This window comes from Eurosta solidaginis, chromosome 4, assembly GCF_040869045.1.
Source record: "Eurosta solidaginis isolate ZX-2024a chromosome 4, ASM4086904v1, whole genome shotgun sequence".
In the NCBI taxonomy this organism is placed as follows: domain Eukaryota; kingdom Metazoa; phylum Arthropoda; class Insecta; order Diptera; family Tephritidae; genus Eurosta; species Eurosta solidaginis.
Window position 1 is genome coordinate 121,015,470 of NC_090322.1, and position 22,229 is coordinate 121,037,698.

The following is a 22,229-nucleotide window of genomic DNA, read 5'->3' on the forward strand; positions in this document are numbered from 1 at the left end:
GCATTGATGACAATTTGTGATCGGCCGCACCTATTGGATGGGGCGAATCACTGCTACAACAACAACAACATGCCCGTATGCTGAGCTTCTTTTACAAAGTGCGTTGCGCTACTTTTTATTACAAATTGGCGGGCGGAACCTTCATGTTATAAGCCGACGCCAAACGACATCTGCAAGAAGATGAGAAGGTTTTCATCGCAAAAATATACTCGATTTGTTTGCCAAACCACTGTCTAGGCTACCCCGCTTACACATTTTTTTTTTTAATCGAAACAAATTTTTTCTAAGAGTTTGATGCTGCTTTCCCGGTCGTTTTTAGCCAAAAATGCACAAACAGACCCTCAGCCCCAAAAGAGGTGGCATACTCTCGTGCCGGTAAACGCCCGCCAAACCCAGTCCTCAGTGTCCAATCCCGAAACTCGCAGTAGAGAAAACAGACTTGCCAAGGCCACAACTTCGGTCAAGATGCTGCAAAAGGCTAAATTCGAAGCCATTATACAGAATCAACCCACACCCCAATGTGCTACATGTGTGTCCGCACTTGAAACTATCTTTCAATTGCAGTGTGGAATCAACGCCTCTAACACCCATATCTCTCTGGGCCAACCCTATTGAAACCGCAAGTTTCCTAGGGCTCCGGCATGACAGTCAGTTATGTTGTTGTTGTTGTTGTAGCGATACGGTTGCTCCCAGAAGGCTTTGGGGAGTGTTATCGATGTGATGGTCCTTTGTCGGATACAGATCCGGTACGCTCCGGTAACACAGCACCATTAAGGTGCTAGCCCGACCATCTCGGGAACGATTTATGTGGCCAAATTAAGCCTTCAGGCCATCCCTCCCTCCCCACCTCCAAGTTCCATGAGAAGCTTGTTAGCTCTGTTAGTGAAACAGGATTCGCCGCGGATAGGTGAGGTTGACAATTGGGTTTGGAGAATCTATATATTGCGCTAGCAACCTGAAGGGTTGCGCTACACAGCCCCAGTCAGTTATCGCGCTGTTGTATGGAGCGAAGGACTGCTACAAAAAAAAAGAAGGAGCGAAAAAGCTTGGAACTAAGGGGGAACAAGAGGTAGGGGTGGGGGATGGCCTAGCAGGTTCAATGTGCGTGGATCGTTCCAGAGATGGTTGGGCTAGTACCTAATGTTGTGTTACCGAAACGTACCGGACCCGTATCCGACAAAGGACTATCAACATCGATAACATTTCCCAAAACCTTCGGGGAGTGTTCTAACCGCTACAACAACAACCGAAGGTTTTGGAGAGTGTGCTCCACGTTGATACTCCTTTGGCGAATATTCAACCGGCACGCTCTGGAAACTAGCATTAAGGTACTGGTGTACTCTTCTTGAGAACGATTTGATAAAAACACGTTGGATCTTCTGAGCCATCCCACCCGAAATATACATATATATTTCCACTCTCTTAAGATTGGATGATGCGTGTATGCTTGTGAAAGGGTGTAGTTAGTTGCTTTGTTCGTTGCCATTATTTTTAAGTTTATTGGAAAGTTGGTAAGAACTTGTTCCCAGCCCCCTTGCTCTATTTTGAATGAAACTAAATTTAAGTTTCTTGATATTTTTTTCTTTGCCCTGGCAGAACGAGTTACGTGGCGGCCAAGCTCTGACGCTACTCTACAATAAAATCAGTGCTTTGACAGGTGATGAGGATTCACAAAAGTTTGTTATACAATTGACGCAGTTAGCAGCTGTGCCTTATATGGAAATTTTACAGTTATGGATACAAAAAGGCGTCATTTGCGATCCCCAACAAGAATTTTTAGTCGAAGACAATGAAGTTATACGACGGGAAGAGTTGCCTGAACATTATTCAGCCGACTATTGGGAGAAGCGGTAGTATAATAAACGTTTAAACTGTGATATTCATAATTTGCTTATATTTTAATTTCGCAGTTATACAATACGTCGTGAACGTATACCCTGCTTTCTGGAGAAGGTGTCCGATATTATTTTACGTACCGGCAAATACTTGAATGTTATCCGGCAATGTGGCAAAAAAGTAGCTCCGCCACAATTAATGAATTTACAATTTTCTCCCACAAATCAAAACCACATTAATGTTATACAAAATGCGTATCGATTCGCTTCAAAAAATCTTTTAGAAGTACTGCTTAAGGAGAACGATTTGATGGGACATTTGATGTCAGTCAAGCGCTATTTGTTGTTGCATCAAGGAGATTTTATTACACAATTTATGGATGCTTGCGAAGATGAGTTAGCAAAAAATGTGGACAAAGTTCTGCCAATGACATTGGAAAATTTACTAGGGCTAACATTGCGATTGTCATCTGCTAAACATGACCCGTATAAAGATGATTTGCATTGTGAACTGTTAACATATGATCTTGTAACTCAAATGTCGAAAATAATGAACAATGAAGAAGGTATGTATATTAAATATAACATACGTAGATGTATATATATGTATGTATATGTGTCTTTTGATACCAACTTTGAAAATTTTTGTTAAAAATTAGGTGGTGGACCGTCTTGTAAAACGTTACCTTTTTTCCAAACAACTGCAAAATTGTATGAGACAACTGCTAGTAATCAGTTGTCAGATTTTGATGTCTTTGACAACGACACCAACACAAGGTTGTAAACGGTAATGACACAAAAAGTTGTTAGACCAGGCAACTTCAACCGACACTGTCTTTGACAGGTTGAGTTGTAATCTGTAATACCAAATTGCAAAATTTCAACTGAAACAGAGTTGAGTTGTAAACGGTAATAGGGGCATTAAACTCCATTGCCAAAAATATCTTAAACATACAAGTTCGCAAATCAATGGTGGTAGATCATTCAAACAAAATTTTGAACTATGTTAGGATGATTGATACCAATACTCTTCTACGCCGTCACCGTATGGTGGACGGCACTCGATATCGAATCTAACAAGAGAAAAGTAACGAGAGTGCAGAGGACGGCGGCAATGCTTACTAGCGGTGCCCTTCCCTCCACTCCCACCAAAGCTCTTGAAACCATATTCCTTCTCCGCACTGATCTGTATCGAAAATACTGTGCCTCCTGCAACGCGGCAGGGCTCAACGCCATCGAGCCATGGAGGGACTGCATGTTTGGTCACACCCGGATCCTGAAGCAGGTCCCAGAAACCTTCTTAAAGTTGGACCATACAATACCGTCCCCTTGCTGGGAAAACAAGATCCCACAAGAATCCCAGAGAGGAACGAGTGGGCAAACGGCAGGGAGCCGGGATCTCACGAAATCTCCGTTTTTACAGATGGCTCTAAACTGAACAACAGAGTCGGCAGCGGAATATACTCAGAGAAGTTCAATCTAAGCGAAAGCTTACGCTTACCCGACCACTGCAGTGTTTTTCAGGCTGAACATATAGCTATCTGGGAAGCAGCCCTCTATCTTGCTAACCTGCAGGTGACCAATTCTATTTCAATTTTCTCGGACAGTCAGGCTGCCATAAAATCCCTGCAATGCAGCAACACCTGTTGTTGTTGTTGTTGTTGTTGTAGCGATAACGTTGCTCCCAGAAGGCTTTGGGGAGTGTTATCGATGTGATGGTCCTTTGCCGGATACAGATCCGGTACGCTCCGGTACCACAGCACCATTAAGGTGCTAGCCCTACCATCTCGGGAGCGATTTATGTGGCCACATTAAACCTTCAGGCCATCCCCTCTCTCCCCAACCCCAAGTTCCAGCAGGAACTTACGGTCGCCAGAGCCTCGTCTGTTAGTAAAACAGGATTCGCCGCGGATAGGTGAGGTTGACAATTGGGTTTGGAGAAGCTATATATTGCGCTGGCAACCTGAGGGTTGCGCTGCAAAGCCCCTTGAATCTGGTATTTTAATCGCCTCTTACGACAGGCATACCTACCGCGGGTATATTCTGACCCCCTAACCCGCTGGGGTAACACCTCGTCATCAGTGGCGTTGGACGTACAGAAAAACCCTCAACAAGCTAGCTGAAAAATGCAACCTGAGCATTATATGGGTTCCTGGCCACTGTGACATTTCAGGAAACTGCGCTGCGGACGAGCTAGCTAGGGAAGGCACCAATCTGCAAACTATAACCTCTGCTGGTTGGGCCAGCCCTCCTCTAAACACCTGCAAGCACTGCCTGCGATCTCTATTCACGCATCAAGCAAACGGCAGATGGGCCATGGAACCTACATGTAGAATATCCAAACAAATCTGGCCTAAGCTGGATGAAAAGAGATCGCAATTGGCGATACTGTTAAACCGTATCTCTATAAGCCCACTAGTGGGCCTTCTCACAGGTCACTGCCTCATGGGCACTCATGGTGCCTATATGGGCCTACAAACAAATGACTTCTGCCGCAGCTGTAGGGACGAGGAGGAGATAGAAAGCGTAGACCACTATCTGTGCCACTGTCCCGCACTGTCAGAAACCAGGTACCGTTGCCTCCACAGACACCCCTTTGAGGGTCTTGCGGAGCTTGGATCTGCACACACAAACGACATCTTGCGTTTCATCAGGCAAACGCGCTGGTTTAGCCTCACTGGGGTCTAAACATTCTTCGGAAGTAGGGAAATAGGAAATATGGGCCCCCGCGTGGTAGCATAACGAGCCACAACGGCCTACATGAGTCTCCGCTTGGACGGCGGAGGCAGCCATTTCAACCTAACCTAACCTAGGATGATTGATATCCACTTAAGTTTTATTAATAAAACTAATTATCACATTCCAAAAAATAACGTTCGATATTTTGTCATAGATCGCGTAAGGTTGCTTAAATAAAATGCCACAGATATATGTATCCATATATGTATAATATATAAAATAGGTTCTTATTTAAAATATATTTTATATTATTGCAGAATATTGGCAATCGCATGACCGGCTGGACCTAAATGGCTTAGAGTGCTTTGCTTTTAGATACGAAGTTAAGTGGCCTGTTTCTTTGGTTTTAAACCACATAGCGATTTCAAAATATCAAATGCTTTTTAGACAGTTATTTTATTGTAAACATGTTGAACGACAGCTCTGCAAGTTAGTTGAAACGAATGTTTGGGGGTGTTCGAGCTGCCAAATAGGAACAGCAGTATTGCTTGGGTGCTACTTCAATGATGAAATGTTGCTGATAATTGCTGCAAATGCCCAGTGCAAACTGTTATGTTGCGTTTGATTTTCTGCAATTGCTGCAAATGCCCAGTGCAAACTGTTATGTTGCGTTTGATTTTCTAGTGAAGATCAATTCGTTAGCTTAGTTCACAAAGGCCATAATCAACAAATTTAAAATTTTACAAGAAGAGTATGAAACATTTTATTTTCACATTCATGCGATCAAATTTGAAATTTTCAAAGTGAAATAACACTGTAGTTATTGCTTCTAACATTTTCAAATTTTTAATATTGTGACGAACATTAGCATCACCAAGCTGTTAGCAAATAATTACGCAACAACAAAAACATGAAAACTAGCAACACTTATGTAGAAGGCCACGAAGAGGTATCTCACACACACAACTATGTAGTAATCAGCCGAAGTAGTTACTGACACATACGCACGCATATGGCTGTGGGAGAGGCGTGGACTACAGATATACATGTATATAGCTGGTAACTAACCAAGCATGAGACACAACTGTTCGCGAAGTTACTAGACCTTAGGAGAAATGGGTGAACGAGGAAACCGAGAGCATAAAAGCAGCGCAAGCTGAGTAATAACTATTCAGTAATCAGTTTTGATTTAAACACGCTATTGGATGTAAAGTATAATTGTGAAGTACTACTCTCAATGTATTCTAAATAAAGACCAGTTTGCGATACTTAATATAGGAGTGATTTATTCAACAGTTTAGCGATTCGTACGTTAGCAGAAGGTGCATAAATATCAGAAATCCCTAAATTAGTTACAATTGGTGTCAGAAGAGGAATTGTTGAATAAATTCCAGAGGACAACAAGGACATGGCCAAGTTGAGTGAATTGAAGATTCAGCAACTGAAAAAGGAGTTGGAAGTCCGTGGATTGAATACTACTGGCAATAAATCCGAACTACAAACACGACTAAGGGAAGCTATGGAATCGGAAGGAATCAACGCTGATGAACACACTTTTCATCCTGATGTCGAAGAGTCAGCGACTAAATTGGAAGAGAAGATAGAGACTCAGAATCCATTGGCAAGTGTTGACACTAACGCGATACTAGCAGTGCTGAAGCACATGTCGTCACAAATATCAACCGTTATTTCAGCACAGCTCGCAGTACAGGAGACACGTATAACATCCCAACTGGAATCACAGGAGCCACGACAAGAAGCACGTTTTTTAGAAATGTCACAAATAGCATCTAGGATTGAAGCACAGGAGGCACGTATATCCGAAATGTCGGCACAAATTTCAGCGCAGATATCATCTCAGATCTCTACACAACTTGAAGAGCAGGAAGTCCGTATATCATCTAAGCTGAAAGCGCGCATGGAAGAGAAACTAACCCAGTTTCATGAAGGTTTCAGTGGTCGACAGGAAAAAATCGAGGCCGAGGTAGATGATTTAAGAGGTCGTATACAGGAGCTGCAACTAAATCGCCCAGCTGTTCCATGCTCTGATTCAAGAAACAGCATCGCTTCTATGTAAGCCAGCTTTCAAAGCACGCCGTGTGGAAATAGAAAGGCCAGACTGGGTGAACACAATATTGGAGGCACTTAAAGCATCGTAAAAATGGAGTGAAAGAGTTATAAAATGCGGGAAGCCAGGTCAAATTGCACGTCATTGCAGTCTCGACCCTAGTGGCTCCAACAGCATTAGTGCTCTTAAGTACAAAGCTGGAGGAGATGAGCAAGAGCGAGCCAGATGTAAAGATCGAGAACTTGCTCCACCTATTGAATATCCTGTGATATCTGTGTCGCAAATTGGTAGAAAATCGAGTAGTCTTATCGTCAGAGGGAATGTGGATGGCAAAGAACGTGTACTGACTGTAGATACGGGCGCATCTCATTCCTTAATCCGATCTGACTTGGTCAACAGGAGAGTAAAACCGTTACCTGGAGCAAGGTTGCGTACGGTCACTGCCGAGTATAACCAAGTCCAGGGGGAAGTGATATGTGAAGTCTTAATTGGAAAGGTCACAGTTCTACACAAATTCGTTGTGGCAGATCGAGGATCGACATGCAAAGAAGGATTATGCGTGATAAGAACAAGAATGTGCAACTTAACTTCACTTTGGAGAAAGGGTTTAGCAGTAAGCGAGTGCTGGTGGAGAAGATTCGACAAAGACCACCAAAGTCAAAGGCAGTAGATCAGGCAAAAGTTGATGGAACGAATGAGCCAAACATATCAAAATCAAAGGTACCTGCGAGAAAAACACTGACATTGACAAAACCAAATGGACGCACTAAAACGAAAGAAAGAATTTCCCAGAAAAAATGCAAGGGTGGTTTCAAGCCAGCGCGCCCTACTGTTGTGAAACGTCAAAACGATACTGATTATGCAAAGCCGTCACGATCAAGCCCTACCAAGTAGTTCATTGGCCAAACAACATAGTGTGAGGGAACGAACCAGAATAATGAGAAGTAAGACGAGACACAGGTACGACAAGAACAACAATTCGGAGGGTTTCCTGGAGGGAGATTTGGTAATGTTATACAACCCTCACCGGCGGAAAGTTGTTCATTCAAAATTTCAATGTAGTTGGGAAATCCCGTACAAAATTGTGAAGAGAATCAGTGATGTCATCTTCCGCATACAAACAATTGGGAAACCACGAAATAGAAGGGTGGTTCATTTGGAGAGGCTAGAAGGGGTTGGATCGAGAGATTTGTCTGATCGGGACTATCAGACTTAGGTGGAGGGCAGTGTGACGAATATTAGCATCACTAAACTGTTAGTAAATAATCACGCAGCAACAAAAACATGAAGCAGCCACTGTTGTTGTTGTTGTTGTAGCAATGCTTCGCCCTACCTAATAGCTGCGACCGATCACAAATTGTCATCAATATCCTCTAACGGGAGTCCAAGGAAACTTGCTGTTTCAACAGGGGTGGACCATAATGAAAGGGGTGTTAGAGGCGTTGGTTCCACATTACAATTAAAGATGGTTGGTGTCATGTGGGACACATTACAAGCGGGGCATACATTTTGTATGTCGGGGTTGATTCTGGATATGTAAGAGTTTAACCTGTTACAGTATCCAGAACGAAGTTGAGCCAGAGTGACTCGCGTTTCCCTGGGGAGTATGCGTTCCTCTTCTGCGAGTTCTGGATATTTTTCTTCAAGTACTGGATTCACCGGGCAATTCCCGACATAAAGGTCCGACGCCTGTCTATGGAGTTCACCAAGGACCTGCTTGTGTTTTTTTGCTTCATACGGCTGAGTTCTCAGGTGCCGTATTTCATCAAAATGCTTACGGAGATGACTCCTTAAGTCCCTAGGCGGTGTTGGCTCATCAATCAGATGTTTGTTGGGTATTCAACAGGAACTGTTTGGTTAGGATCTCATTTCTCTTCCTGATGGGGAGTATTCTCGCCTCATTATGTAGATGGTGTTCTGGGGACATAAGACGACAGCCCGTGGCGGTTCTGAGAGCAGTATTTTGGCAAGCCTGTAGCTTATTTCAGTGGGTAATTTTTAGGCTTGGCGACCATATAGGGGACGCGTAGCATGCAATCGGCTGGCCAATTGCTTTGTATGTGGTAAAGAGCGTTTCTTTGTCTTTTCCCCAAGTACTGCCAGCAAGGGATTTGAGGATTTTATTACGGCTCTGCATTTTCGGTACAATTGCAGCTGCGTGCTCACCAAAATGTAGATCCTGATCAAACGTCACACCCAAGATTTTGGGGTGTACGACAGTCGGTAGCGTAGTGCCATCGACGTGGATGTTCAAAATGGTCGACATTTGGAACGTCCATGTTGTAAATAAGGTCGCAAAGGATTTACTCGGTGATAATGCCAGGTTTCGCGAGGCAAAAAAACTGGAGAGATCAGGGAGGTAACCGTTTATTCTGTTGCAAAGCTCATCGATCTTTGGGCCTGGGCCTGTGGCCATTATTGTGCTGTTATCTGCGTAGGAAACGATAGTAACTCCTTCTGGTGGCGAAGGTAGCTTAGATATGTAGAAATTAAACAAAATTGGGGATAGGACTCTGTGGCACCCCCTGTTTAATTCTTCTTGGTTTTGATGTTTCATTTCTAAATTGCACCGATGCCTGCCGACCACCCAGATAATTTGCGGTCCACCTTTTAAGACATGGGGGAAGGGTAGACCCTTCCAGGTCTTGCAGTAACGTGCCATGGTTGACCGTATCAAAAGCTTTTGATTTGTCTAGCGCAACGAGTACTGTTCTATGGGGGGTTTTGATTTAAATCGCATTTTATCTGGGTGCTGATGGCATTTAGCGCGGTGGTGGTACTATGGAGTTTTCTGAAGCCATGCTGATGGCAGGCTAGTTGCAAATTTGCTTTGAAGTAGGGGGGCAAAATGGCTTCAAGCGTCTTGGCTACTGGCGATAGGAGAGATATCGGCGATGTGACTCCTATGTTAGCTGGTTTCCCAGGCTTTAGTAACGGGGCCACCTTGGCCATTTTCCATTTTTCGGGTATGACAAAGGTGGAAAGAGACAGATTGAAGACATGTGCTAAATATTTGAAACCCTCTTTCCCTAGGCTTTTAAGCATCGGCATGGCTATACTGTCTGGGCCCACTGCTTTGGATGGTTTAGCATGACCGATGGCATCCTCAACCTCTTTGGCGGTGATGGTAATTGGTGACGCGCTGAATTTATGTTTATGTGCGTGTCTGTTGGCCAGCCGTCTATCAATGACCTTGCGGAAAGCACGCTCCCCTTGGCGGGCATCAGTCGGGATAGGGAGGGCACCAAAGCGGTTGTCTGTAAAGGTTTCGTATTCGTCCCACTTTCCTTTTTTAAAGTTAATGAAAGTGCGTTTTTCTGTGACGATGAAGTCGGCGGAACGCTCGAGCGAAATAAGTATAGGCAGGTGGTCGGACTGTTACCATCGGCTGCCAGTTGACGCAGTTTACGAGTTCTGCGCTCACGATTGAAATATCCGGCGAACTGTGACAGCTTCCTACTATACGTGTGGGGGCGTCTCCGTTTATTGTGCAGAACGTCGTTTCTTCTATTTGATCCGCCAACATATCAGCCCTACTGTCCACCCGCAAGTTTGAATGCCATAGATGTTGTTGTTGTTGTTGTAGCAGTGCATCGCCCCACCTAACAGGCGCTACCGATCACAAATTTTCATCAATATCCTCTAACGGGAGTCCAAGGAAACTTGCTGTTTCAACAGGGGTGGACCATAATGAAAGGTGTGTTAGAGGCATTGGTTCCACATTACAATTAAAGAGATGGTTGGTGTCATGTGGGGACACATTGCACGCGGACATTTTGTATGTCGGGGTTGATTCTGGATAGTTAAGAGTTTAACCTGTTACAGTATCCAGAACGAAGTTGAGCAAGAGTGACACGCGTTTCCCTGGGGAGTAGGCGTTCCTCTTCCACAAGTTTTGGGTACTTTTCTTTGAGTGCTGGATTCACCGGGCAATTCAAAGAAAAGTACCCAAAACTTGTGGAGGAGGAACGCATACTCCCCAGGGAAACGCATGTCACTCTTGCCATAGATCGTGATGGGCGCCTAAGATAATGCGATTGTTCGCTTCCCAAGGCAGTCGGTTCTATGTACCGGAGCCACTCGGGATTTTTGTGTTTCGTTCCTCCCACAAATTGTCATCCTCCCAGCAGCTCCTTGCAGCAGGACTGCTACATATTCTCTTACTCCGGGAAGTTATCGAACCCAATCCGGGTCCGTCTCCTGACCCCGGTCCTGGGAAATGGTTTTGCTGCATTTGCCAGAAAAGAATCTTTTTAGGACGGTCATACTCTGTTCAGTGTGTCTCGTGCAAGGGATGGTTGCATCGGACAGGTTGTTCTGGGCTTGATCCCAAAACCCGACGTCCACGTAACTTTTATAAATCTTTTGTGGCTCCTTGCTGCTCACGCCCAAGGGCGTCCCGTAGTCTACGCCTAAGCGCCCCTCCACTACCTTCCAGCAGCTTCGCTGCTCAGCAGGCCACAACAAGTACCCACTGCTGCTCGCGCCCCACGGCGCCAACAACTCATACAGCTGATACCACTCATAACTACTACCTTCGTAGTAGAGCTGGTAGCAATGCTGAGCATCAGCCCCTGCCCCCGTCTTCTCCCCCCCCCCCCCTCTTTTCTGGCAGCAATCGTGCAGGTCAGGGAAACAGACTCTTAGTCCCTACCTCCGTTTGCACCGTCTGCCAGCACAGAATATATAGGTTTGCGACATCCGCTCAATGCAGCTCCTGCCTTGGGTGGTGCCACTTTCCTAGATGTTCTGGTCTCCGCGACGGCAACCCCTCGACGGGTTTCATCGCGCCATGTTGCCAGGTCGCTAACCCAAATCATCCGGGTACCCCAATGCTTGCCCAAGGGCGCCCAGCCCCAAGGCCACAACAGCAATTGCGTCCTGGCCTTCCACAACCTAGGCGTAGTCACCCGTCACTTACCCCTAGAGTGGCGGCGTCACCCCTCATGCACTTCAGAATTCTGCAGTTAAACTGTAATGGACTAACTGGGAAGATTACGGAGATAGTCGATTTCATGAAGCGGCACAACATCCGCATTGCTGCGATTCAAGAGACTAAACTCACAGCAAGATCTGCATTGCAGACCTGCTCTGGGTATAATGTCCACAGGAAGAACCGCGAGAGCGGAAATGGAGGCGGCCTCGCGTTTATTATACACCACTCTGTGCAATATCATATATTTGATCCTGGCATCGACCGCAGGGACAATGTCTTAGAACGTCAAGGCCTATCTGTCCGGTCAGGCGATGCAAATCTAGAAATCATCAACATCTACCTCCCTCCTGTCACCTGTTGCCCCAGTGGATACCGCCCTAAAATCGAGGCCTTACTCACTGGCAACAATCGCATTATCTTAGGCGATTTCAATGCCCATCACGACCTATGGCATTCAAACTTGCGGGCGGACAGTAGGGGTGAGATGTTGGCGGATCAAATAAAAGAAACGACGTTCTGCACAATAAACGGAGACGCCCCCACACGTATGGTAGGAAGCTGTCATAGCTCGCCAGATATCTCAATCGTGAGCGCAGAACTCGTAAACTGCGTCAACTGGCAGCCGATGGTAACATTGTCATCCGACCACCTGCCCATATTTATTTCGTTCGAGCGTACCGCCGACTTCATCGTCACCGAAAAACGCACTTTCATAAACTTCAAAAAAGGAAAGTGGGAAGAATATAAATCTGCAACAGACAGCAGCTTTGCTGCCCTCCCTATCCCGAATGATGCCCGCCAAGGGGAGCTTGCCTTCCGTAAGGTCATTGAATCCGCCTCGGCACATTTCATTCCCGCCGGGAGAATTCCCGAAATCCGGCCCCACTTCCCGGCGGAGGCCGCGAGCTTAGCGAGGGAACGCGACCTTATAAGACAGCTTGATCCAGGCGACCCCCAAATAAGGGATATAAACCAACGCATCAGATTGCTTGTGGACGAACACAAGCGGGCGAAATGGGAAGAGCACCTAAGAGGTTGTAACCTCTCTACCGGTGTAGGTAAACTTTGGTCCACCGTAAAGTCCCTATCGAATCCGACTAAGCATAAAGACAAAGTTTCCATCGCCTTTGGCGATAAGGTGCTGTCGGATGCGGAAAAATGCGTGAGCGCTTTCTGCCGACAATATATAATGCATCCTACGGTCGACAAAGACAGACGGAGAGCCAATAGACACGCACATAAACACAAATTCAGCGCGTCACCAATCACCATCACCGCTAGAGAGGTTGAGGACGCCATTGGTCGCGCTAAACCATCCAAAGCAGTGGGCCCAGACGGCATAGCCATGCCGATGCTTAAAAACCTAGGGAAAGAGGGTTTCAAATATTTAGCGCATGTCTTCAACCTGTCCCTCTCCACCTTTGCCATACCCGAGAAATGGAAAATGGCCAAGGTGGTCCCGCTACTAAAGCCTGGGAAACCAGCTAACGTAGGTGAGTCATATCGTCCGATATCTCTCTTATCGCCAGTGGCAAAGACGCTTGAAGCCATTTTGCTCCCTTATTTCCAAGCACATTTGCAGCTAGCCCCTCATCAGCATGGCTTCAGAAAACTCTATAGCACTACCTCCTCGCTAAATGTCATTAGCACCCAGATAAATTGCGGTTTGAATCAATACCCCCACCATAGAACAGTATTCGTAGCGCTAGACCTATCAAAAGCCTTTGATACGGTCAACCATGGCTCATTACTGCAAGACCTGGAAGGGTCTACCCTTACCCCATGTCTTAAAAGGTGGACCGCAAATTATCTGGGTGGTCGGCAGGCATCGGTGCAATTCAGAAACGAAACATCAAAACCAAGGAGAATTAAACAGGGGGTGCCACAGGGTGGTGTCCTATCCCCACTTTTGTTTAATTTCTACATATCTAAGCTACCTTCACCACCGGAAGGAGTCACAATCGTTTCCTACGCCGATGACTGCACAATAATGGCCACAGGCCCAGAGATCGATGAGCTATGCAATAAAATAAACGGCTATCTCCCTGATCTCTCCAGTTTTTTCGCCTCGCGAAACCTGGCATTGTCACCGACTAAATCTTCCGCGACCTTATTTACAACATGGACGCCCCAAATGTCGACCATATTGAACATCCACGTCGATGGCACTACGCTACCGACTGTCCTACACCCCAAAATCTTGGGTGTGACGTTTGATCAGGATCTACATTTTGGTGCGCACGCAACCGCAATTGTTCCGAGAATTCAGAGCCGTAATAAAATCCTCAAATCCCTTGCTGGCAGTACCTGGGGAAAAGATAAAGAAACGCTCATGACCACATACAAAGCAATTAGCCAGCCGATTACGTGCTACGCGTCACCCATATGGTCGCCAAGCCTAAAAACTACCCACTGGAAGAAACTACAGGCCTGCCAAAATACTGCTCTCAGAATCGCCACGGGCTGTCTTCTTATGTCCCCAGAACACCATCTGCATAATGAGGCGAGAATACTCCCCATCAGGGAGAGAAATGAGATGCTGACCAAACAGTTTCTGTTGAATACCCAGAAACCTGGGCATCCCAACAGACATCTGATTGACGAACCAGCACCGCCTAGGGGCCTAAGGAGTCATCTCCGTAAGCATTTTGAGGAAAATACGGCACCTGAGAACCCAGTTGTATGAAGCGAAAAAACACAAGCAGGTCCTTGGTGAACTCCATAGACAGGCGTCGGACCTTTATGTCGGGAATTGCCCGGTGAATCCAGTACTTGAAGAAAAATATCCAGAACTCGCGGAAGAGGAACGCATACTCCCCAGGGAAACGCGTGTCACTCTTGCTCAACTTCGTTCTGGATACTGTAACAGGTTAAACTCTTACCTATCCAGAATCAACCCCGACATACAAAATGTATGCCCCGCTTGCAATGTGTCCCCACATGACACCAACCATCTCTTTAATTGTAATGTGGAACCAACGCCTCTAACACCCCTGTTGAAACGGCAAGTTTCCTTGGACTCCCGTTAGAGGATATTGATGACAATTTGTGATCGGTCGCGGCTATTAGGTGGGACGAGCATTGCTACAACAACAACAACAACATAATGCGATTGTTGCCAGTGAGTAAGGCGCTGATATTAGGGCGGTATCCACTGGGGCAACAGGTGGCAGGAGGGAAGTAGATGTTGATGATTTCTAGGTTTTCATCGTCTGACCGGACAGATAAGACTTGACGTTCTAAGACACTGTCCCTGCGGTCGATGTCGGGATCAAAAATATGATAATGCACAGGGTAGTGTATGATAAACGCGAGGCCACCTCCATTTCCGCTCTCGCGATCTTTTCTGTGGACATTATACCCAGAACAGGTCTGCAATGCAGATCTTGCTGTGAGTTTAGTCTCTTGAATCGCAGCAATGCGGATGTTGTGCCGCTTCATGAAATCGACTATCTCTGTGATCTTCCCAGTTCATCCGTTACAGTTTAATTGCAGAATTCTGAAGTGCATAGGGGGAGACGTCCTCACTCTGGGAGTAAGTGACGGGTGACTACGCCTGGGTTGTGGAAGGCCAGGACGCGACTGCTGTTGTGGCCCTGGGACTGGACGTCCTTGGGTAAGCATTGTGATACCCGGTGTATTTGGGTATGCGGCCTGGCAACATGGCGCAATGAAACCCGTCGGAGGGTTGCCGTCGCGGAGACCAGAACATCTAGGAAAGTGGCACCGTCCTTGGCAGGAGCTGCATTGGGCGGATGTCGCAAACATATATATTCTGTGCTGGCAAATGGTGCAAACGGAGGTAGGGACTAAGAGTATGTTTCCCTGACCTACACAATTGCTGCCGGAAAAGAGGGAGGTGGGAGGGAAGACGGGGGAAGGGGCTGATGCTGGGCATTGCTCCCGACTCAACTACGGAGATTGTAGGTATGAGTTGGAGCATCCGTGTGAGTTGGTGGCGCCGTGGGCGCGAGCAGCAGAGGGTACTTGTTGTGGCTTGCAGAGCAGCGGGACTGCTGGAAGGTAGCGGGGGCGCTAAGGCGCAGACTACGGGGCGTCCTAGGGCGTGAACAGCAAGGAGCCACAAAAGATTTATGGAAGTTACGTGGACGTCTGGTTTTGGGATCTAGCCCAGAACAACCTGTCCGATGCAACCATGCCTTACACGAGACACACTGACAAGAGTGTGACCGTCCTAAAAAGACTTCCGGCGATGCAGCAAAACCATTTCTCAGGACCGGGGTCAGGAGACGGACCCGGATTGGGTTCGATACCTTCCCGGAGCATGAGAATATGGAGCAGTCCCGCTGCAAGGAGCTGCTTGGAGGATGACAATTTGTGGGAGGGACGCAACAAATTAACAACACTGAAATGGCAGTCCTTGGTCGGGAAAAATCCCGAGTCGCCCCATACATAGAACTGACGGCCTTGGGAAGCGCTCTTATGAAGCAGCCACTCTTATGTACATTAAATATAGCAACACTTATGTAGAAGGCAACGAAGAGATATCTCACACACACAAATATGTAGTCATCAGCCGAAGTAGTTACTGACACATACACACGCATATGGCTATGGGAGAGGCGTGGACTACAGATATACATGTATATAGCTGGTAACTAATCAAGCATGAGACACAACTGTTCGCGAAGTTACTAGACTTAGGAGAAATGGGTGAATGAGGAAACCGAGAGTATAAAATCTGCGCAAGCTGAGTAATAACTATTCCGTAATCAGTTTTGATTTAAACACGCTATTGGATGTAAAGTATAATTGTGAAGTACTACTCTCAATGTATTCTAAATAAAGACCAGTTTGCGATACTTAATATAGGAGTGATTTATTCAACAGTTTAGCGATTCGTACGTTAGCAGAAGGTGTATAAATATCAGAAATCCCTAAATTCGTTACAATATGTTATACTAAAGTCAGCGATACCCGCAGTTTCCAAAAATCTGTTGGTTAGGGCCTTTGTGAATTTAGCTAACGAAGTGAACATTGCATTCAACGAACGAACGACGTTGCCATAGCTGCTCAAACTTTGCTGGAGAATTTGATGCTATGTGAGAAAGAGTAACACTGCTGCTACAACTGTAGCTCGAACACACCCTTTATGATCGTTAAATCGGTAATTTTATAATTCTTATTTTACAGAATATGGAAAGAGAATTCAATAGCCAAGAAGTTTTCACCACAGGCTGCTGAACTGTATCGCTCCGCCTTCACTTTGCGTCAGCGAATGATGAACGCTGTACAGAATCTTGAATATTATATGATGATAGAAGTCATTGAACCTAACTGGCACATTTTTATACAAAACATGAGCAAGGTGCATATATACATAGCATGTTTAAATATTTTATGCGAGGACCATTATATTTAAACGCAAAATATCCCAGCAGTAAAATTTAAGGCAGTTACAGAAAATGGCAGTACCAGGTTTCTTATTTCGTTCTATACCGGTTACAAAAGCGGCAGTTAAAATACACTTCCAAGTGTCGATAATCGCTTATTAAAAACGGGTCTGAGTTAGGACCGGTTGAGAACTTGCCAAATCGATACCACTTAAGAACTGTTGTTGTTGTTGTATTAACGATCAAGACACACCCCGAAGTAGCCCGACCATCTCGGAAAAGATTAATATCACCACATCAAACCTTCTAGGCCATTGCCACCCTCTAGTTTCATGAGGAACTTGGAGTCGCCAGAGCCTCGCCTGCTAAATATGTGTATGATACATTCATATTTGTATTAGGGTTCACCTCGCGTTGACATTTGGATTGCGGAAGCTCTGAATCTATTAAGCTTTGTATTGCGCTTATCAACTCCTTGAATCCCACTTAAGAACCGTCTGCGGTAGAACCAGCTAAGAACGAGTTTTGGGCTTTTCCAACCCAATTGTCAACCTCACGTACCCGTTGCAAATTCTGTGTATTTAGCGTCCGAGGCTGAGCCCCAAATTCCTACCTTCGCTAACGCTAAAACTCCACCGCCAAAAATTTCTAAAACAATAACAAGCAAGTGTGCAACATTTACTTGCTTTTCCCCGCACTTGGAGTTTGAATGAGGTCATATTAAATCGTTTCCGAGATGATAGGGCTTATAACTTAATGGTGCTTGTTACCCAAACGTACTGGATTTATATCCAGCAAAGGACAATCAACATCGTCAACACTCCCCAAAAGTCTCGGCAAGTGTCTTTACCGCTACAACAACAACAAAAACGAGTTTTGAGGCGCCACAAATGATAATCGCCGCGTAATGGGTATTGAGCGAGAAGAAGCACTGTCGTCAAAGTAGAAGTAGAGAAGTAGACCTGTAAAAAGCTTTTTATACGGTTAACCACGGCACGTTACTGCAAGACCTGAAAGGGTCACCCCTTCCCGCAAGTCTCAAAAGGTGGACCGAAAGTTATCTGTGTGGTCGGTACAGTTCAGAAACATAATATTCCAACCAAGAAGAATTAAACAAGAGGTGCCACAGGGTGGTGTCCTATCCCCCCTTCTGTTTAACTTCTACATATCGAAGCTACCTTTACCACCAGAAGGAGTCACTATCGTTTCCTACGTCGATGACTGCACAATAATGGTCACAAGCCCAGGCCCACAGATCGATGAGCTTTGTAACAACATGAACAGATATCTCCTGATCTCTCCAGTTTCTTCGCCTCGCGGAACCTGACATAGTCACCGACCAAATCATCGGCGACCTTACTTACAACATGGACGCGCCAAGTGTCGATCATATTGAACATCCACGTCGATGGCATCACGCTACCGACTATCTGACACTCAAAAATCTTGGGTGTGACGCTTGATCAGGATCTACATTTTGGATAACATACAACCGCAATTGTGCCCAAAATCTAGAGCCGTAATAAAACCTCAAATCTCTTACCGGCAGCACTTGGGGTAAAGCCAAAGAAACGCTCATTACCACTTACAAAGCAATTAGCCGGCCGATTGCATGCTACGCGCCCCTGATATGGTCGCCAAGCTTAAATGTTACTCACTGGAAGAAAATACAGGCTGCCAAAATACTGCCCTCAGAACCGCGACGGGCTGTCTTCTTATGTCCCCAAAACACCACCTACACAATAAGGCGAAAGTACTCCCCATTAGGGAGAGAAATTAAATGATGAACAAACAGTTTCTGTTGAATACCCAGAAACCTGGGCATCCCAACAGACATCTGATTGATGAGGCTACACCTTCCAGGGCTTAAGGGGTCATCTCCGTAAGCATTATGAGGAAATACGGCACCTGAGAACACAGCCGTATGAAGCAAAAAATCACAAGCAGGTCCTCGATGATAGCCACAAACAGGCGTCGGACCTCTACGCCGGGAATTGTTCGGCGAATCCAGTACTTAAAGAAAAAAATACCGAGAGCTAACAAAAGAAGAACGCACTCTCCCCAGGGAAACGGGCGTCACTCTAACTCAACTTCGATCTGGGTACTGTAACAGGTTAAACTCATACCTATTCTGAATCAACCCCGACATACAGAACATATGTCCTGCTTGCAATGTATCCCCACATGACACCAACCATCTCGTCAATTGTAATGTCGAACAACGCTTCTAACACCCCTCTCACTACGGTCCACCCCAGTTGAAACAGCAAGTTTCCTTGGACTCCGGTTAGAAGACATTGATGACAATTTGTGATCGGTGCCGTCAAATGATATAGCGCAACGCTAGTCAAATATTCTGCAGGGGAAGAATAACACAAAACATTCGGCTTTAAAATACAAAGAAAGTTCTTTGCACCTATTTAGATCACAGGCACTGTGTTACTCTTATTATCGCATCCATTAAAATTATAATAAAATAAAAATAATTTCATATATAAATTTTAATTTCAGGTTGAAAATGTAGATGAAGTGCTTTCTTTTCATCAGGACTTTCTAGACTCGTGCTTAAAAAATTGCATGCTAACTGATACAACTTTATTAAATCGTTCAATTTTTAAGTTATGCAACATTTGCTTAAAGTTTTGCGAGTTCATACAGGTAACTTTTTTTATATGTGTACCATTTTTTTTTAATCTCACATGCCATGTCGGTTCGAAAACACACATCCCAGCAAATGTTTGAATCATGCCGCATGTTTTCTCACAAGGAGTTTTGGTTAGCTGCATTCTATATATTTATGCGGTGTCACTTTGAGTAATTGCGATTTTTGGAAAGCGAATTAATTAATTAATGTTATGCAATCAGTGAAATAAACACAAATACGCCACGAAAATGTATAGAAGGCATTTCGATAAATATATCTGACAAAAAAAAAAAGCCCAGCCCCTGAGAAAACATCGAGTAATTTACCAAAGTATCAAGTGACGGCTCTTAACAAATGAAAACTCTTTGACTACGGAGTAAAAGTGAATGAATGGCGATCTGTTGTCTTGCTTGTGTGACAAAAATTTTAAATTCTAAGGAATTTCAAGGCAGGCATCGATTTAGTTGTTGTTGCCAGTCACCGGGAGTCAAAAAGATGTTGTTGAGAGTCATCCGGAGTCAAAAGAGCCATTGGGCGAGCATCCTTTTTTTTAAATATAAATAAATGTAAGACGGGATAGCCTCCGATCTTAGGCCGATCTTAGCTTCTCTTCCAATTTGCGTCGTTCTCCTTTTAAGTTTTCCTACAAATTGGCGGGACGAGATCTACATCCGTAACAAAATCCTCAAATCCCTCGCTGGCAGTACTTAGGGAAAAGATAAAGAAACGCTCATGACTACTAACAAAGCAATTAGCCAGCCGATTACGTGCTACGCGTCACCCATATGGTCGCCAAGCCTAAAAATCACCCACTGGAAGAAACTACAGGCCTGCCAAAATACTGCTCTCAGAATCGCCACGGGCTGTCTTCTTATGTCCCCAGAACACCATCTGCATAATGAGGCGAGAATACTCCCCATCAGGGAGAGAAATGAGATGCTGACCAAACAGTTCCTGTTGAATACCCAGAAACGCTTCCCAAGGCAGTCGGTTCTATGTACCGGAGCGACTCGGTATTTTTCCCGACCAAGGACTGTCATTTCAGTGTGACCCCATTTAATTTGTTTCGTCCCTCCCACAAATTGTCATCCTCCCAGCAGCTCCTTGCAGCAGGACTGCTACATATTCTCTTACTCCGGGAAGGTATCGAACCCAATCCGGGTCCGTCTCCTGACCCCGGTCCTGAGAAATGGTTTTGCTGCATTTGCCAGAAAAGAATCTTTTTAGGACGGTCATACTCTGTTCAGTGTGTCTCGTGCAAGGGATGGTTGCATCGGACAGGTTCTGAGCTTGATCCCAAAAGCCGACGTCCACGTAACTTTTATAATCTTTTGTGGCTCCTTGCTGCTCACGCCCAAGGGCGTCCCGTAGTCTACGCCTAAGCGCCCCCCCCCCCCCCCCCCCACTACCTTCCAGCAGCCTCGCTGCTCAGCAAGCCACAACAAGTACCCGCTGCTGCTCGCGCCCCACGGCGCCAACAACTCAAACAACTGATACCACTCATAACTACTACCTTCGTAGTAGAGCTGGTAGCAATGCTGAGCATCAGCCCCTGCCCCCGTCTTCCTCTACCCCCCCCCCCCCCCCCCCCTCTTTTCTGGCAGCAATCGTGCAGGTCAGGGAAACAGACTCTTAGTCCCTACCTCCGTTTGCACCGTCTGCCAGCACAGAATATATAGGTTTGCGACATCCGCTCAATGCCTTGGGTGGTGCCACTTTCCTAGATGTTGTGGTCTCCGCGACGGCAACCCCTCGACGGGTTTCATCGCGCCATGTTGCCAGGTCGCAAACCCAAATCATCCGGGTACCCCAATGCTTGCCCAAGGGCGCCCAGTCCCAAGGCCACAACAGCAATTGCGTCCTGACCTTCCACAACCTAGGCGTAGTCACCCGTCACTTACCCCTAGAGTGGCGGCGTCACCCCTCATGCACTTCAGAATTCTGCAGTTAAACTGTAATGGACTAACTGGGAAGATTACGGAGATAGTCGATTTCATGAAGCGGCACAACATCCGCATTGCTGCGATTCAAGAGACTAAACTCACAGCGAGATCTGCATTGCAGACCTGCTCTGGGTATAATGTCCACAGGAAGGACCGCGAGAGCGGAAATGGAGGCGGCCTCGCGTTTATTATACACCACTCTGTGCAATATCATATATTTGATCCTGGCATCGACCGCAGGGACAATGTCTTAGAACGTCAAGGCCTATCTGTCCGGTCAGGCGATGCAAATCTAGAAATCATCAACATCTACATCCCTCCTGTCACCTGTTGCCCCAGTGGATACCGCCCTAAAATCGAGGCCTTACTCACTGGCAACAATCGCATTATCTTAGGCGATTTCAATGCCCATCACGACCTATGGCATTCAAACTTGCGGGCGGACAGTAGGGGTGAGATGTTGGCGGATCAAATAGAAGAAACGACGTTCTGCACAATAAACGGAGACGCCCCCACACGTATGGTAGGAAGCTGTCATAGCTCGCCAGATATCTCAATCGTGAGCGCAGAACTCGTAAACTGCGTCAACTGGCAGCCGATGGTAACATTGGCATCCGACCACCTGCCCATACTTATTTCGTTCGAGCGTACCGCCGACTTCATCGTCACCGAAAAACGCACTTTCATAAACTTCAAAAAAGGAAAGTGGGAAGAATATAAATCTGCAACAGGCAGCAGCTTTGCTGCCCTCCCTATCCCGACTGATGCCC

The 22,229-nt window shown here is 45.9% G+C and overlaps 2 protein-coding genes across 3 annotated transcripts in view; both read left to right on the forward strand.

Annotated features, from left to right (window-relative positions):
- Nucleotides 1-22,229, forward strand: part of Grip84 (Gamma-tubulin ring protein 84) — a 57,066-nt gene that overhangs the window by 26,274 nt on the left and 8,563 nt on the right. For both annotated transcript variants that reach the window (XM_067782687.1, XM_067782688.1), the window contains exons 6-10: nt 1,597-1,850; nt 1,911-2,401; nt 4,832-5,003; nt 16,673-16,847; nt 19,384-19,530. In XM_067782687.1, coding sequence (XP_067638788.1) covers nt 1,597-1,850; nt 1,911-2,401; nt 4,832-5,003; nt 16,673-16,847; nt 19,384-19,530 — 1,239 coding nt within the window. The remainder of the gene's footprint in view (nt 1-1,596; nt 1,851-1,910; nt 2,402-4,831; nt 5,004-16,672; nt 16,848-19,383; nt 19,531-22,229) is intronic.
- On the forward strand, nt 5,011-8,004 carry LOC137250239 (SAP domain-containing ribonucleoprotein-like). Its single transcript, XM_067782689.1, has one exon. The coding sequence runs from the start codon at nt 5,923-5,925 to the stop codon at nt 6,589-6,591; it is 669 nt and encodes a 222-aa protein (XP_067638790.1). The 5' UTR covers nt 5,011-5,922; the 3' UTR covers nt 6,592-8,004.

Coding starts and splice junctions, on each gene's coding strand:
- LOC137250239 (XM_067782689.1), top strand. CDS start 5,923: ATGGCCAAGTTGAGTGAATTGAAGATTCAGCAACTGAAAAAGGAGTTG.